Source organism: Netta rufina (assembly GCF_964035555.1).
Source record: "Netta rufina genome assembly, chromosome: 1".
Taxonomy (NCBI): domain Eukaryota; kingdom Metazoa; phylum Chordata; class Aves; order Anseriformes; family Anatidae; genus Netta; species Netta rufina.
Window position 1 is genome coordinate 177,836,121 of NC_140123.1, and position 19,874 is coordinate 177,855,994.

At 35.5% G+C, this 19,874-nt stretch overlaps 1 protein-coding gene across 1 annotated transcript in view; it reads right to left on the reverse strand.

Annotated features, from left to right (window-relative positions):
- IMMP2L (inner mitochondrial membrane peptidase subunit 2) overlaps positions 1–19,874 on the reverse strand; it is a 465,163-nt gene that overhangs the window by 145,272 nt on the left and 300,017 nt on the right. Inside the window, exon 4 of the mRNA XM_084295020.1 lies at positions 10,361–10,426. Within this exon, the coding sequence (XP_084151146.1) occupies positions 10,361–10,426 (66 nt within the window). The remainder of the gene's footprint in view (positions 1–10,360; positions 10,427–19,874) is intronic.

The following is a 19,874-nucleotide window of genomic DNA, read 5'->3' on the forward strand; positions in this document are numbered from 1 at the left end:
ATAAAAACTATTTTTCTTAAATACTGTTTATTCTGATGCCCAAGTATGGATTCCAGTGCCAGATTTCAGACGACCAATGGCATTTGTATCCATAGTTTAGAAAGAAAGAAAATAATTTGCTGGAATTAAAATATGTGAAAGCATTTTATTAACTATGAAATGTTTTAAAATGTTACTGCATTTTAATCACTTGCTGCTCAGTTTTTTTAAAATCTTCATAAAGACAACCTATTGAGCTTCCCATTAAGATGATTACACTTGTGTTTTCTAACCATCTGATATCTTGGCAGCACATCAACTTTCAGTGAAACAGAAATCAAATGTATTTCTTTAAAGGAAAAAAAAACCTACAAAATACATCCTCTCTTAAATAAGAGAACATATAACAAATATATTGTTCCTCTCAATGTGACATAAGACATTTAAAAATTAGTATTGGATGTCATAAAATCGTAGGATAGTTCGTATTGGAAGGGCCCTGAGAAGGTCTCTAGTCTGATGTCCCACCCAAACTAGGGTTGGCTATAAGGTCAGACCAGATGGTTCAGAGCAGGGCTTTATCCAGTTGGATCTTAAACATCAGTGATGGAGACCACAAATTCTCTGGCAACTGCCCCACTGCCTGGCCACCTTCATGGGGAAAAAGTTTCTTCTGTCTGGTCTGAATCTCTCTTTATTTCAAGTTATGCCTGCAGTCTAGTCCTCCTGTCACTATGAAGAGCCTGATTCCATTTTCTTGCAAATCTCCCCATAAATACTGGGGTGTTGATGTTATGTGACCCCAAAGCCTCCTTGCCTCCATGATGTCTTGCTGTCTCATCTTCTCTTAGCAAGTGCTGCAGCCCCTAGACAGCTTGGGTTCCTTCTGCTGAACTCACTCCAGGTTATTGATGTATTTCCTGTCCCAAACTGGACATTGGAAGGCTATGTACTATGTGTCTATTGTCTATTGTCTGTCTATGATACAATGGTACTTTTCTTAAAATAGTATTTGTGCTCCTGTCACAGCCCTATTCAGAATGCTTGCATTTAAAACCCATCAAAATGCCTCAGCATTCTAAAAGATAATTTCCTAGAAAATAAAGACCTGCCTAACAGTATTTAGTACTGCCTAACAGTACCCTTTCTTACACTGGTTTCTGCTCAGTGTCCAGCAAATGGAAGCCTGATAGGAGAAGTAAATTGGTGACCATAACTCTGCTGAATATTTACACTGCAGAGAACTTCACAACTGACCAGTGGTGGAATGAACCAGCTGAAGCTGCATGTTCTCAGGCGCTGATGCAAGCACTTTCCAGATAGACTTAGCTATTTAAAAGGCACTTTTTTCCAGCTCTTCTCCAATATTTCTGTTCTCCATCCTTGTAGTTTTCAATGATAAAGACATAAAGTGCTTGATTGTCTCTTTTCTCTTATTAATATACATGTAATATATATTAGTGCAAGATAGAATGGTACTTCACACAGCTACAGCTAATGCTGGCAATAAGCGTCTGAAGAAACATTTCATGCATATGCTGGAGTATACTTCACAATAACCATAGGCTGCATAACTACAGGGATTTACTGAAAGCAAAGACAAGTGTTACTCCAAGTTGTCTACAGAGCATTTAAAAAACTTTCCCACTGTTTATTACTATGGCAGATTAAAATAGTCTTTGAACACTACTGAGACTCGTTACACGTGGTGTTCACAACTATGCCATCTTAAAAGAGATGCTGATTTTTGCATTTTAGAGTGCTTCTTCCCTAATTAAACTCCCCCCAAAAAGGAGGGGGGGAGCAGAGGGAGAAGAAACCATTAAAAAAAACTCTCCCTCCTGTAGATTCAGCTGTCATTTGTGTCTTGCTTCAGATGCACACTAACAGAGAGTCGCTGACTACTTATTTCATCACAATTGCACATTTTATTTACATTTTATTATATCTTATTTACTTTATTATATTTTATTACAACTTTTTAGTACTTTTGATTTTAGTCTGAATAGTAGCTGTGAAAACTAGTGTTGATGGTATTTCTTTTATTGTCTCAGTGTTGCCCAAATCAAATGGCCTCACTTCAGAGGTAATAGGATATGTTGTTTCTGTTTTGTTTTGTTTTCTATAAGCCAATCCTTCAAATTCTGTACAGTCTTGGAGAATCATATTATACTGCCTCCTTCCCTTGAATGTAAGAGTTCCAGAGGTCACAAAGCAGCTACATGGAAACTCCCTTGCCTTCACTCAGTTTAAACAAATACAACCAACAGAAATATGAAAGAAATGGCACTGATGATAAACACAACCTTTTAGCAATCTTACTGCTTCCGTCTGTACTCTGAAGAGGAAAATATGTTTAAAATGTTACAGATATTATTTTATAGATAGAATCATAGAATCATTAAGGTTGGAAAAGACCTCCAAGATCATCCAGTCCAATCTTCTCCCTACCACCATTATTATCAACTAAACCATGTCCCTAAGTATCACATCCTACCTTTCCTTAAACACCCCCAGGGAAGGTGACTCCACCACCTTGATTATAAATATTATGGATATAATTTAAGGAATGAAGACCTAAGTACATGGAACAATGAGTAAATATTAATATAATATTAATAATCACCTTTATACCACGGCTGTGGGGGGGAGACAAAGGGTTAACAGACAGTCCAGAAAACTGCAAATTATTATTTTTGGCATTTTATTTTTTCTTTTTTTTTCTCTTTATTTAATGCATTTTTGAAAAAATGTATAACTCTTTTCTCTGAAGACAAAAGACAGTGTATTTATATATTTCTTCCTGAAATTCAACTTTATGTTCTTAACCTTTTTTCTCTTCATGGATCTTCCCTAAATATTAGACAAACAAAAATCTAATGCAAAGCAAAAACGTCTCTCCCTATTTTGTAGTGGTTCTGAATAATGCCAAATTTTAGAAATGTAGCTTTGCTGAACTTCATTATTGGGGCTAAAGATCTACAGAACCTCAGAAATTCAATATGGATATAGGAAATTTTCATTCCAGTTTTGTTGTATTGCCTTTATAACTTGAAGTCACTATAACAATATTCATTCTCATCAATTGCATTTAAAGAAATGAGGTCCAGTCATGCAAGGACTTTGCATATGGAAACAGAATCAAAATCAATGGAAACTCTATTTAAGAGATTTGCAAGGATACAGTCAATGCTGAAGAGTCATGACAGAGCAGTATCGCTGGAAAATAACAAGAGCTTTCATTGACTTAAAAGAGTCCCATCAGTATCTAACTATAAGTAGTGCAAAATAAACTGCATAGATATCACGAGATATGCATTCCGTGCATACAGACACATAATAAAAACATTTTGGATGTCTAAGAGCTTTTCATCTAAGGAGAAGCTTGACTGTTACTACTTCCTTTAGATACATGAACTGCAAAGACAGAACAATATGAAGACTACAATTACTCACTCCAAAGGAAAGATGTTCCAAAATTTGTAGTCTCCAAGGACAGTGCTGTGAACCTGTTGTAGTGGGTTTACGTGGCAAGGTTTTGGTAGCAGGGAGCCATAGGGGTGGTTTCTGTGAGAAAGATCTAGAAGCTGCCCCATGTTTGGGAAGGGCCCCATTGTTTTCCAGATCCGAGCCAATAAGCGATGTTGTTTTGCGCCTCTGTGAGAGCATATTTAAGACAGGGAAAAAAACGCTGCGCCACACAGCAGCCGGGAGAGTCAGTGGAGCGAGAGAACAGCCTTGCACCAAGGTCAGTGTAGAAGGAGGGGGAGAGGTGCTCCAGGCGCCGGAGCAGAAGTCCCCTGTGGCCTGTGGTGAGGACCATGGTGAAGCAGGATGTCCCCCTGCAGCCCATGGAGTACCACGGTGGAGCAGGGTTCCACGCTGCAGCCCGTGGAGGAGGCCACAGTGGAGCAGGTGGCCCTGCACCGACGGAGGCTGCCGCCTGTGGAAGACCCCTGCTGGAGCAGATTCTGGGCCAGACCTGTAGCCCGTGGAGAGGAGCCCACGCAGGAGCAGGTGATCTGGCAGGAGCTGCTGCCCGTAGGGGAGCCAGGTTGGAGCAGTTTTCTCCTGAGGGATGGACCCCGTGGTACGGACCCATATCTGGAGCAGTTCTGGAAGAGCTGCTGCCTGTGGGAAGCCCACGCCGGATCAGTTCATTAAGGACTGCATCCCGTGGGTGGGACCCCACAGCACAGGGGACGAGAGTGACCGAGAAGGAGCGGCAGAGAAGAAGTGCTGTAGACTGACCATAACCCCCATTCCCCGTTCCCCTGCGCCGCTCGGGGGGAGGAGGTGGAAGAGGGTGGATGGGGGGGGAAGGTGCTTTTGGTTTTTTTTTTCTCTTTGTTTTCTCACTTCTCTCGCTTGTTAGTTGTAGGCAATAAATCTTACTATCTCCTTATGCCGAGTCTGTTTTGCCCGTTACAATAATTATTGCGTGATTTTCTCGTCCTTATCTCAATCCTTGAGCCCTTTTCACATATTTTCTCCCCATTCCTCTTTGAGGAGGGGGAGTGAGAGAGCGGCTGTGGTGGAGCTCGGCTGCCCACTCGAGCGGAACCACGACACCTGTTGAGTTGACTACTCTCATTTCTGTTGATACCATCAGCACCCTTGTCAATGTGGATCCCCACATTCTGTGCTGACAAGCCCAACAGAGACAATGGACTTTGAGGAGGAAGGGAATAGCCATAAATAAAGCCTATATATCATTATCAGCTGTGATTGCTAGTCTATTAAAGGTGACAGTCAACATGGCCTCAATAAGGGCAAATTGCGTCTGACAAATTTGGTGGCCTTCTGTGGCCTTACAGCAGTGGTTGATAAGGGAAGAAGAACTGACATCAGCTACCTGGACTTCTGCAAAGCATTTGACACTTTTCTGCATGACATCCTTCCCTCTAAATTGGAGAGACATGGATTTGACAGATGAACTACTTGGTGGGTAAGAAATTGGCTGGATGGTCACACTCAAAAGAGCTGTGGTCTATGTCCAAGTGGAGACCTTCGACAAGTGGTATTCCTCAGTGGTCTGTATTGGGACTGGTCCTGTTTAACATCTTTATCAGTGACATGGACAGTGGTACTGAGTGCACCCTCAGCAAGTTTGCCAATAACACCAAGCTGTGTGGTGCAGTCAACACACTGGAGGGAAGGGATGCCATCAAGAGGGACCTGGAGAGGCTCAAGAGATGGACCTCATGAAGTTCAGCGAAACCAGGTTGCAAGGTCCTGCATCTCGGTTGGGGCAAAACCAAGCACAAATTCAGGATGGATGGAGAATGGATTGAGAGCAACTCTGAGGAGAAGGACCTGGGCTGTTTGTTGATGAGAAACTCAACGTGAATTGGCGAAGCATGCTTGCAACCCAGAAAGCCAACCATATCCTGGGCTGCATCAAAAGAAGTGTGGCCAGAAGGTCAAGGGAGGTGATTCTCCCCCTCTACTCTGCTCTCTTACACCTGCAGTAATGAATTCAGTTCTGGGGCCCACAACATAAGAAGTCCAGTGGAGGGCCACAAAGATGATCACAGAGCTGGAGCGCCTCTTCTATGAAGACAGGCTGAGGGAGTTTGAATTGTTCAGTCTTGAGAAGAGAATACTTGGGACAGATCTTACAGCAGCCTTCCAGTACCTTAAAGGGACCTACAAGAAAGCTGGAGAAGGATTTTTTACAACAGCATGTAGTGATAGGGCAAGGGGTTTGCTTGAATCTGAAAGGGTACTCCAACAAGTGGACAGAATAACCAGGTTTTGGTCATATCCTAATGCAGTATGGGATTTTGCCTGGAAGAAATATAACATTCTGCATGACAACAGGAGTACATGAATTTATACTGTGATCACTGCATTTAATAGCTGTAGATGGGCTTTATTCCTATGAAATTTCTACTCCTATTTCAAACTTATTTATATATTTTTTTTCTTTCCCAATATTCTGTGGCAATGGTTTCTGCAATTTAATGATGCACCTCATAGTAAAATTTGAAAAGTTACTGATGCTTGTTTTAGAACTACAGAACAGGAATACAATGATATATTTCTGCACTGTCATAATGTGAGAAAAAGGAAGTAAATATCTCCTTATTCACTTCTTCAGAGCAGTTTTGCAAGATGCCACACTTAAACGCAACATTGTTTTGCTGAACCATTCAGTACTAAAACATTGTCTCCTCATAGCTTAACAATATCCTTGGACAAAAGTTTTTAAAATTGCATTTTCTACTGGCTCACCAGTAATTCCTAAATCAGCTATGGTGTTAAGAAACAAACAATGACACGTAAGAATGAGAATTAGCACAGCAAGCTCTTGCAGACCTGGGCAACTGTGATAGACAGAAGAAAAATTAGTTCAGCAAGTTGCTGAATGGACTTAATTTTACATGTTACTCGTTTAATCCAAATTTTAATATTGTTTTACTTCTTGTAAACCTTCATTTATTTGTGTTACTGAAACACACCATGACTCAGCCATCTGTGATAGATTACTATTTTTGAATTTGCATTAGTGCATATAAGATAAATGACTTTTAATATGTTTAATTTCAAAATATATAAAGTGTTTTATAATACCAACATTTATTTTTAACAAATTAAATTATATTGACTTTTAAAAGAAGTCCTACCTTGGAAGAATTATAATTTAATAGTTTTCAGGAATCATTGTAATGATTTCCTACTTAAAGCTAATTCTCTTGTGAATCCAAGGAAGACAAAACAAAACCTGATTTATGGGATCTACACTGTATATTATCTATATACAAGCTGACATCTCGAGGGCTAAATGGTGATTTTCTATTCTTTAAATTCCTTTCAGGAGGAAGTTACATTATCCAAATTAAATTATGAGTTATACATTTGTGAAGTGTATTACAATCTTCTAGGGATTTACATGACACAACTCATTTCATCTGGACTTTCAGCTAGATTAGAAACAATATCAGAGAACTGAAATTCCAGGATTTTTATTCAGCAAGTTTGTACCATTTTTCCACTCATCAAAGCATATTTCAAAAAGTGAAGTAGTATGTTGTTCATAATTTCTGACTACCTGAATAATGCAAAATGAAAGGTCAAAATGGACCCACTATAGATGTCTCATCTATATATATTTTCAAAAACTAGAATGTAGCCATTTTTATTTTCAAAAGGTAGCTATTTTTTTTTCCTCTTATTTAATCCTTTTAGAAATGAAGGACTGAAAAGGATTTTTCTACTGTGGACTTAAAACTCCTGAACACAAGTACAAAGTACATGGAACCTGCCCTTTGATAATAATGGCTCTATCTATAGGGTCTCTCATTACTTTCAGTTACTAACAGATAGTAAATGAAAACTAACTTATTTTAATTAATAAGACAACACAATATTCTTGTAACAAATTATCCCATACCAGGCACCAAAGAGATTAAATACATAGATTCATTCATCTATGATAGCATAACTACAGACCCACAGACCATATCATCCATCTATCACCCATCTAGTGGAGCACTACATGAAAATACCTTTCAACTCACAATTATTTGCATAGCTTTCTTCACAATGAAGAAAGTGTCTCACCACTGAAAGCATGCATTTATTAAATCTGTCAGTTGACATCAATCAAAATTTGCAGAGGAACAGACAGACTTCATACATTTCACTGACCTTCCACATAAGATGTCCAACATGGCACAATTCTTTATATAACCACCACCTCTCTGCAAAACTGCTATACCTGCAAGTAGCTTCATAAGTACATGAACCCCACTATATGTGATTCATGATTCTCACTTTTCTGTACGTGGGAAATGAAATAACCCCTCTGCAGTGGGAGAGGATGTTTTCTTGGCAAGAAGAAATTCTGATTGATCACTGGAGCAGCAAGAGGCCTAACTACATGTTGATTTGTGTTGTTTGTTTGTTTGTTTGTTGTTTGTTTGTTTAGTGTATAGGCATATATATTCCACCTCAGACATTAAGAGCAAGGATTTTCAAATGTTCCTCTAGCAGCATATATCAGTTCCGCATCACTTTTCACCCATACTAAAAAGGAGTCAGAACAATAGATAAGAGTCTTATTTTAATACTTTCAGGTCTACTTTGCACACTTCTCTGCACACATTCAGAAACTCTCAATTTTATTAAGAGAATCATTTTTATGTTGATCTGGATTAATTTAATATATATAATATAGAGACATAAAATCTTCATCATCAACAGCAACACTTTTGGGTTTGTATTAAAGACTGTCTTCAGATATATCAAATAGGAATCAAAATCCTATCAAAATCCTATCAAAATCCTAGTCAAAAAGTTTGTTTCTTAGCATAACCAGTCATCTGTTTTAGTAAGAAATATCCTAGTCAGATGCCTGCTTGTGGTTTCACTACAAAAATAATATTTATTTTAGAAAAATTTTGCCAGTTTGTTGTTTTATTATCTAAGCTTTTGCTTTACCTAGTCCTACAAAAAGTATTATTTACATTGTCTACACATACACTCAATTAAGGGACAATGGCATGAAAAATAAACTTAGAAGTTGTAATGGCCCAGTAACGTATGCTTTGTCTAAAAACAAGTTTCTACAGATTAAGCAAAAGACTCTAAGACAATTTCCATGTGATCAAATAGAAAAAGAAAAAAAAAGAAAAAAAAAAGTACATTTGAATTACTGGCATTAATGTTTCTAACAATAAATTAACCTAACCTATTTTTACAAAGGCAAATGAGAATCATCAGTCAGTCTTCTATACCCACATGTGATATACTAACCTACAGGCTTGTCAGTATTCTTCACACACTCTCACAGCTATTATGCTCCAACACCTTTGTCCACTTGGCCAAGAACACCCACAGAAGTTAACAAATAGTTCAAAGTTTTAAGGCATTTGAATGTACAGCATAATTAATGTCCTATAATTTGAACATTTAATGTTATTAAACATCTTTCATATTATCAAAAATTCCATTGCATTTCAAAAATACAGATAAATAATGTTCATAATATAGAATATTGAAAAGTAACACTTGAAATTATTTTCTATTGCAGTCTTTTTCTGACATTGCTACAGAATTTAATGAGGAATACTGAATTATGAATATCAGTCTTACCATTCAGCAGTAATATCAACGATATCAAGGAATGAGTACTTTATTTAGGATATAGGTTTACTCAGATATAGGTTTTGACTTGGTAACATATGCTATTACTACATTTTCTTTAAAGTGATAGCTATTCTTAGCTTAAGATAACCATAGTTTTTGAACATTAAAATCTTTTCTTAGCATTTATTATTTCAGCCTTTTGCTTCGACAGAAATATCAGAATTTCTTTCTCAAACTGAGATGTTTGGGAATTTATTTGTAAAACAAAAGTGATATGGACTGCAAAAGGAAAAAAAAGAAAAAAAAAAAAAAAAGCACAGACATACCCCACAGTGGTAAATAGCCCGTCAGTGCTGCCATTAACTAGGGCTCATTGAGACCACACTCAAATTCTTGATTTGAATTGCAGCTGCCAAGTACTTCTTAAATATTCACTACACCAGAATCATTATCCAAATGAATTGAGTCTCAGTCCCATATTGTCTAAGAGCTCCCAGGGTCATTCATATCTTAGTGTGGGAAACTAGGGATTTACCATCCCAGCTCTATGCCTATTCTGTTCTATACCTGGGAAAAAGAAACCCTTTCAAATAAGTGTTTTCATCAAAATGATACTGTTTCCACAAAAACTTTTGTTTTACATCTACTAGTAATTTATTTCCAATCTGCCCCAGCAGGAAGGGCTATCTGTCAGAGTAAACTAAGTCCTGGGGTACTCAAGAGTCTACTCTTTCTACAATTCTTTTTCTGATAGAATAATTTACTCCAAACCAGTCCCACCATATTCCCCACAGATTCCTACAGACTGCAGGAAAAGCAGTCATCTGTGAGGGTTCTTTTTCTCAAAAATAAAGGAAGAAAAAGAAAAAAAGGACCCACCTCTACCCAAAAAAACAAACAAACAAAAAAAAAAAAACCACTCAGAATATCTGATCTTAATTTGCCAGTCATAGTATGAAACAGCAGCTGGACTCTCTAACTAAAAAATCAGAGCCCTATAATCTTATTTAAAAAAAAAAAAAAGATGTATGATTACCTGCCTGTGTATGTGATATTCTAAGAAACAAGCATTATTTGCACACATGTACCTTTCATGAGAGAGTGAGTAGCTTTGTGTAGCATTTCTCCTCTCATTAAAAAGGAGACAGGTACAACACTGACACCCTGTTAAGGACAGATAGAAAGAAAATACTAGAAAGTTCTCGTTGTCTAGGATACTGATTTAAAATCCACTGAAAAGCTGCACTATTCCTATAAAGACTCAGAGACTAAGGCTTAAAATACTTACTTGATAATGTCTCCTTCAAGAGCAATCACTCGTTTAATGATCTTCTGTTCAGGGTTTCTAGGAGACCTGAGACAGGGGATAAGGTTATACAATCAGTAATGTTCCCGTTGTTTTAAGAAAATGAAAAGAAATTCCACAAAGAAATAGACACTATTAAAGTCATTAGGAGATTCCAAGTTCTCCTTGATATAGCATCAATCATGATGTTCCATCCTGAAGTGAAGCTACTGTAATCATTCTCATTGCAAACCATCATTGAAGAGCAGATGCTGAAAAATGACCTGCATACGAACACTACAATAATCAACATACCTTTTATCATGAAAAATATACTTAACGGCATTAGAAATAAAATGTCCCACTATTGATAAAGAGGATACCTTTGCAAACAGATTCATATGTTAAAACCCTAATTCTCTGTGGAACTGTAGCATCATATTGTGTTTAAACATAAATGTTATTCATTCACTTTGGGGAAAAAAAAATCCCTATGTTATATTGATATTTATCACTAATTTAGTTAAACCTTGCTTAGGGAATTGTGGAGGGTTTAAAAAGACAAGTAAAATTTTCTCCAATTATAAAGGATTCTTAACATAATACCAAGCTTTCACTTCAAGTTATGAAGTGAAAAGTCCATATTGAGTGGATCATGCATTATATAGTATTACAAAAAACGAAGTTGAAGTTGCATGCCCAGTCTGAATAGTCCAGCTTTCTGAATGTATATTAAGAGATTGGACTACTAAAAGTGTTATTCTATTTCAGTTTAATGATAGACTAACGTAGACCCATGTGCACCAAGGACTTTCTTTCCTACATACTTTACCTCATTTTCTTTCATTTTTAACTTTTAATTATTTAACTATGTAAACTTAGTAGAGCGTTTTTATGTTTTTTTTTAAAAAAAAATATATATATATATATATATTTTTTTTTTTGCTGCTTGTATATTGAAAAGGCAGTGAATTTTTTGATTTTCTGCAGATGCTTGGGTTCTTTGTATTAGACTCCAAGTACAGCCTGCTAGCAATGCAAAAACAAACCTGTACGTTACAGGTTTTGTGCCTGAGAACATTGGCCATGCCATCTTCACAACGTAAATTTCAGCTCACCTCTGTTCAAGAGGTAGTAGACTAAGACTACATTTTCTTAAAAAGCAAAGTCGAGTTTAAAAAACTTGCTTGTAGTGACTTCAAGACTACAGGTATTTGCAGTTCACTTTCACTTCCAAAAGCTGAAAAGAAAAATTGTTTGAGTGAATTAAAAAGATTTATTTTTTTTTCAATTTGAATTCAAAAAGTATTCCAAATGTTTCAAAAGTTTTACTTTTGTGTCAATGTATTTTCAATATACTTATATTTCAATGTAATGAAATCAAATTAAAGGAGCATAATTTTGAATTTCAAAAGATCTGATACTTTTACTTTACAGTTTAGCAAACCTGAAAACTCTATTTTCACAAAGCAGTGTGGAACAGTGAATATGAATAAGGACCATACTTTGATTCCCTAGTCAGCACTGGAACTTTCAAGTAATTTTTGTGAAAAATTTACAGTAAGATTTTATTTAGTATGAATTTTACCGAAAGAGCTCTATATTCCAGTTTACTCTTCTCTTTCATCTCAGGCTGAGAATACACATTTTTGTAATATTTTTACGTTTTAGTTTGGGGCAGAATTAATCAGGTTTTAGATGTTTATATGATTCAAATATCTGGAGGATCCACACCACTTTCTCATGCTGTTTCCTAGTGGGTTTCAGTGCACACTCAGGCATTGGCCTTCTCTCATTCTAAATTAGAGGGCAGCCTAAATAAGAATGTTTTATTATGACATGCTATTCTACATTTAAAATACTTGCAAAAAATATTTCTTTGCTAATTATCATTTATACACTTAGAATCAGATTTAGCATTTTCCTGTAAAAATTTAACTAATGGAAATAATACACAGTGTTTGTGACGAATTGTGCATTTGATAAAGACTGAATGAAAACAAATTTAAGGTTCACTCTTTCAAAATTCTGTCCTGTTATAACACTTTACTTTCAAAGGTTCTTTGAAATGTCCCATATTAGCATTTACACTTAATTAGTGTATACATTACAGTATTTACACTACAATATATACACTTAGTTAGTGTATATATTGTATATACACTATATACAATATATATTGAAAGTACTAACATCTCCCTTATTTTGCCTTCATTCTGAAACAAACAAACAAACAAAAAAACACCAAAACACACCCCACACCTTTGAGGAACATCTCTCTGAGTATTTGTTCTAAAGTATGGGTACTTTTCTGCTACTGATGACATACTTAGCCAAAACACATAATTTATCAAAAAAACTTCAAGGAATTCCTTGTAGATAGTTATTGTAACTCATGAATATTTTTAATATTTGAAGCCAGAATTTAACATAAACTTTATATTAACATTTTGATTCAAAGTAATGAAAATGGCAAAGAAATGGTGGCAGGCTCACAACAGGCTCACAATCAAGGATTTTCAACAGGAGATCAGAATGCTTTGTTCAGGAGCCACATTAAATAAACAGGAGGTGACAGAGATTAGTTCTGAAATGATGGATATTGATGCCTTCCTGAAAGGTGCTTAGTTTAACAGTGGGATTTCATTGATTATGGAAATCACAATAACATGCAGACAATGGCAATATCTGTCTTTGAAATTTCACCATATTCAGCTATAGATAAAAGTAAACAAAAAAGTGGGGAAAGAAAGAAACAACCAGTAATTGTTTAGTACTCCTCTCTCACTAATATCTGCATGAGATAAGAAAAAATAATCTTTGAAAATTAGGTTTGTTCAAAACAGAAGGAAATAGATGAAAAAATGAAAGAAACTGTTGATCTACTTCTTTGTACTGCTCCTAAATTACACTGTTTTTTCATTCTCCTTACATAAAAGGTCACATTCAGGCAAGTTCATTTCAGACAACATTGTGTGGGAACAGATGAGATTTCTAACACACAATTAACATTTTTCTTCTGAAGATGGCATTCAGAAGTTATAAATATCATTAATATGAATTAATAACAACCATCCCTACACTTAACAGCCAGATCCAAATCTTATATTTCACAGAGGAGTCAGTTTGGGCATGTCTTGACCATTTTCTAAATCATTCTCTAAAAAAGTTAAGTCCGTATTTTCCCTAGTAAATATACTTTCTCGTTTACATAAAACCATGTGTGAATTAGGGACAATAGAGCAAATAGAAACAGTCAGGATGATTATGAAAATCTCAAGTACATTACATACTAATGCTTAAGTAGCAGGTAGCAACACATTGGGAATGCACTAGGAAAAACATCTCTGAAAAATAAATCCACTTGCTAAATACATATTGAATTCTACTCCACTTATAATCACTTTTCCTTTTTTTTTTTTTTTTGTGAAGAAAAGTAGAACAGGCAAGTCTAGCACTGTGTCTCTCAAGTTTGATGATAATTCATTGTTAACAACTTCTATTTAAGCTGAACTATTTTTTTTTTTCAAGCACCTCAGGAGAACAAACACTGTAATACAAAAAGAAAGCAATTATTTCCGTAGCATCCAAGACAGATAAATATTTTAAATTTTTATCTGTCAAAACAATTCTTTAAACTTCACCTACAGATCACCTGATGGCTGGCTACAAATAATGGAACAAAGGAACATCTTCTCTGTCTGAAGCACCATTTGTTGATGGGACATTTCACTCTGCCTTAGCAACAATTTCTAATTTGTTCCTAAAAGTAAGTTTATGCACAGTGCAATGCAGAAATCCCAGCCTCATTCACAAAGTCATGAATCATGACATCAAAATCCAGATTCAGAGCTTTAAGGTAAAAAATAAATACCAAGGGAACATTAGACATGTGGTATCTATTTGTATTCGGTTCTTCAGATGCAGCCTTAGCAATTCAGTATAGGCAACCTGACGTAATTAATCTCTAGTAGTAGTCTTAACCTTCTCCTAAATTTAGGATATAGATGTATATCCTAAACCTGTATGTTTTCCTTACTCTTTCAGCTGTAGAGCCATCATCTACACACAGCTTTCATTAAAAATTAATGAGCAATTCTAGTACAGTAAAAGAAGAAAAACAAATGCCTTTGCCATCAGGACATCATTAACTTTGGATTAAAGCCTGTCATGTTGGGCAACTTTTTTGAAAAGGAAATAAGCGAGTTAGGTTAAGTAGAAAAGAAGGTGGATCACCCCAGCAATTAGGGCAGATTCAAATTTCTTATACATCATCAGCAAGTACTTTAAGATACAATATTCTAATCTCCAGCCTACACAGTATTCTGGCACTTTTATCTCTCCAACTGACACTGATGAAAAAAAAAAAAAAAAAAAAAAGAATACAGAGAATACATAGGAACCTTCTCCTGCTTACACACACATTAGATTCAAAAGTTAAAAATATGCTTTAGAAGTAGAGCTATAAAGAGCTCAATTTCCTTATTACTGAATAAATAAATAAATAAATAAAATAATTTCAGAGCTAAAGATACTGCATATCATCATGGAAAGAAAATATTGAGAAAAGGAAGACTGGTGAGACAGCTACAGCTAGGTTTTTAAAGTGGTACATCCCCAAAATCACAGTCTGAAATAAACTGATAATTGACAAGTTTATAAGAAGAGGTAGTTTATTGAGGAGGGGTATAACAGTTGCTTCTCTGTTAGAAAGTAAGGCCTTGCACTATTTCAGGAAAGTACTGACAAACTTTTAGAGTTATTACCTCTACCCCACTAAAACTGAAACATTGATTATGTTTTTATTTAAACATACACTCCTATAAAAAAAAATTAAATATATACATACACATGAACAAGTACACATACATCAGTTTATACAAGCATGCATTCTTCTATGTTCATTCTTGTCCTGGGGAACATACAGCAGAGGACAGCAGTACTACAGAACACATTTACCTGGAAAAGCAACTGGAGGAAGGCTGATGACTCTCTGAAGGCTTGCTTTCCTGATTGACTATCTGAGTGCTTCAGTCACAGTATTACTTCAGAACTTTTCTCCTTCCATCATTTGGATTATTTACTTACTCTAATGGATATTGCTTAGTACAATTTTATATAACTGCTCCGTTAGCTAATTAAAATTTGATCTATAATTAAATTAACATAGCAATTCCACTTTTTCTATGTGTTACTTAACCCTTTGATTTGTCTAACTATATTGTCTAACTATATTCTTCTCAAAAGTGCCCACAGTAAGTCATGTTAAAGAGCTTAGAACTGAAGTTTCTACAGGCTTTTCTAGAGGAAGCACTCTTTGGGCTATACCCTAAGATCCCAGAAAAATAAGTGAAGGAAAACAGTTAATTTATTTCTACTCCCCACAGGGATATATTAACATGTGTACCCAAATACTATATGATATAATTCCCTGCCAAGCATGCTGTCTCTGTAATACATAAAAATGGAATCCACTGATTCCAAATAATGTTCAAACACAACATTTGATGCTCAGACACACAGCAGACACGCCAAAAGCAATTATACTTTTCAACACATATTAGCACAATAGCTATAATCAGAAGACAAAAATTTGACTTGAATAGCTACAAAATTTAACTAAATAAATACTACTTCATTACTTTCTTCCTTGAGTGAGCACTCAAAGTTTCTAGGTGCATGTCCTAGGAAAAGATGCTATACCGTGAACTTATCGTGAAAAAGCAGCTAATATGTTTTAAACAGCTTGAATTAAATACTTTGATGATCTAGAAGTTTAATTTTACCTATCCATTATCTTACTCCACCTGTTCAGTTTTTGTGCTCACTTTTGAAAATTCTCCGAATTTTGATACTGTGAGCATTTTACAAAACAGGTCATTGAAAGGTATTTATTAAAAAGTTGAAGTGAAAGGTGCCTGAAGTTTGTGTTGTGCTTAAATGAATCTATTTACATGCATATATATACATAGCACTGATAGCACGTGGTTTTATTTTTCTATGAGATCAAAGGAAGATGTTTAGGCAGCAGATAGAAGTTTGCCTTCAGATTATTCAGTTTACTTCAAATTGAGATTTATGTGATTTGATTACCATTTATATGGAAGTGACTGAAACAATGAACACTGTTTTGTTATAGCATGAAAAGACTAAAATAATGGAGGCCATCTCCTTCACAAACATCATTTCCGCTTTGATTTACGTCATTAATGCTAGGTAATAAGGTTTCAATTCCAGAAAATGGGATGAAGGGGGAGCATTTGAGATCTTAATCTAAAGCTGTGATTCAAAGCCATCCATTCAATGACCTCTTCATTTCCCAAAATTCATTCCTGTCTGATTTGAAAATTCCAATACGGTTACAGTTTACACTTCTGGGCATTTCCAAAAGTGCTGCAGGATGAAAAATTAGTTGTTTATCTCCTTCTTGAGCCTTCTGGGGACCCGGAAAATAGCCAGAGCAGTAAATAAAATGTAGTTGGAGCCCAAAATAAATGGCACTAATATACCTACAGAATTGGGTACAATTCAAAGTACAATTTTGGTGGATTTATTTTTAAACCATGCTTGGAGGAAGAGGAAAAACAGAGGTAGTAGCTATCTCATCTTTATTTGCTAGCTTTGCTTAATAAGACAAACAGGGTGTTCTACTTGGCTGAATCATACACTAGATAAAGTTGTTTGTCATCAAAACAAGATCTGTGCCCTTGGTCAGTGAAGGAGCTTCCCATTGTCAACATAGTAGCTGACGCTTAAGCTCCTGAGAAATATGTAGCAATATCCATTCTTACATCACTCCTAGTACTATAGCTAGGATAAAACAGAACCAGCAGATCTATTTATAAAAGTTGTATAAGAATACAAATTTACCTAATATATGCACATATTTTCTAAGTCAAAACATTTTTAATACATTCAATTCACTTTTTCCCAATCCATAAATTTTGTTTTAATTCCATAATTCTTTATGCAGAGAAAGATCACAGTTAATACTTTGACTTAAACTTCTTATTTTTTTTTTTACCTCTTCTGTTAATATTTTATATCTTTCTAGTTCCAGCAGATACAGAATATAACAAGAAACATAATATTTAACTAATAATATCACAGATTCTGAGACAATTTTTACACTGTGGAAAATAGCACAATATACTAACGGGGGAAAAAAAATGACCGCACTTATTTCTTTTTTTTTTGCTGTCATTTCTGCTGCCATATTCTATTACGTACAATTGCTGCATTAGATGCTTCCAGTAATCAGGGACAGTATCTGTGCTCCGTATGGACCCACCAGAGCAGATACTTACAAACTGGATATAGTGAAGGGCCACCAAAAAAATGATAAAAGAAGAGTAATGTAACAGCAGTGGCTTATGGAACTGAGTTTGTGCAGATGAGAGATGAAGAAAAAGGTTTAATTGCTGCTCTCAACTATCTGATTGGTGATTAGAAAGAAAAGAGTCAGACTTTTCTGAGAAGTGCACAGCAGAAAGAGGAAAGGAAACAGCATGAGTTGCAGCAAGGGAAAATCCAGATGGACACCAGAAAAAATAAAAATAAATAATAATAAAAAAAAATCACACTGCATGTGGTTAAGCAGCAGTACAGGCTTCACAGATAGGCTGAGAAACTCAAAGATGCTCAGAGCTTGACTGGACAAGGCTCTGAGAAGTCTGACCTAACTTCATAGCAGACCTTGCTTTGAGTGGTTGGTAGGCCTAAATGATCAACTGTGGTGCCTTCCAACATATGCTATTTTGTACTTGTAACTATGCAGAGCCTTTGGTTCCATTAAATATATGAAGAATCATTATTTTGATACCTTGAAAAACAACAATATGCAGGTTCTGCATGCCAAAAGAGATCATACTGATCATCTTAATTAATGCCTATGGATCCCTTTTTGCTTGTCTTCTTGAACAGTACCTAATTCTACCATAAAGCATTATATAGAAGGTTATAGTATCATCTCAAACATTCTGAATGACAATGAGTCTATCATCCAGATAAATTACTTCAAAGTTTAATTATCCTTGCTATTAGGAAATCGCATCTGCATTCAAAATAGAATTTATCCAACTTCAATTTCAATTTCATGCCTTCTCCTCTGAGGCAGAAAAACCCTCAATGTTTTGTTTCATCTTCATGCAGAAAGATTTAGGCACAACAATTTTCTTAGATTTCTCTTGGATACATCAGCTCCTTAAACTCCTTAGCATACAGTTAGTTTTCGAATTCCAGTATCATTTTCATGACCAGACTTCAAACTGTCTCCAACTTTTACAATTTCTTCATGGCACATAAACATGAGAAGATTCAGCTGGGTTTACTACTAAATAATGAATTTAGGAGAGTAATCTAGCATTATCATGTTGGCTTAATGCAAAAACTCTTTTTATTTTATTTTCCATTAATTTCATATATTCAGGCAATAAGCTCATGTTTTTCATAGTAGGAGCTGATGTTGAAAGGATACAAAAAGTAACATCTAAGCTCTTCTCTGAGTAAACTGCTTGCTAAAATAGTCAACCAGTAAGTTTTGATTACTACTTGTACTTCACATTCTGTAAAGCTAATTCTATTCTATTCTAACAGAATTCTGTATCTATTGGGATAGTAACCAGGTGATTCAGGACATGCTATAACAACTGGGAAGCTTTATTTACTGCCCTGTCTATCCCTATGTTCTTTGCAGGCTTAACCAATGATTATGAAGATAACTGACAAAAAAAAATGGTACTTGACTTTGGATCACAAAGCCATCTGATAGAAAGGCATCTTCACAGTTGAACTAAACCAATTTACAATGTCTACTATGGCCTACATTTATTACATAACAGGCAAGCTTCTACATCAGGATATTATGCGGTAGTAAAAAATATTCTTAATGAAAACATGTATTCTATATTATTGCTATCACCAAAATTGCCTTTACCTAATCATTTTGTAATTTTATTGGTAAGAGCATCCAGGTTTGCTTGACAAATCCTATTTCTGAATTGACTAACCTTAACCATATTTTAGTTTCTACTGATAGAGTAAGAATAAGCCTTGTGATCATTTTGTTCAGATAAGACTTTCTTAAGGCCCTTCTTTGTTTGCTTTAAATACTGAAAATGTATTGCAAATTTTGAAATTATTTGCATTTCCCCTTTGTCTTTCTTTCCCTTCAGCTGCTGAAGAGGCATTTTCCAAATAGTATTCCACACTATAAAAAACATGCTTGAGTCCATGCTTGCCTGCCAGCAATGTTTGCACCTTTTGACCTTAAAGAGTAACTTTAAAGGAACCTACACAGTTTAGGATTTTTTTCAAACTGAAATAGGGTTAGCTTAGGGATATGGTTTAGTGGGGACTGTTAGCGTTAGGTCAGAGGTTGGACTCGATGACCTTGAGGTCTCTTCCAACCTAGAAATTCTGTGATTCTGTGAAATATTATACAGAAATCAAGCACAAGTTTCACAATGTTAACAGGTAATGACATCAATGGAAAACATTCTTCAATTGTTCTTGAATT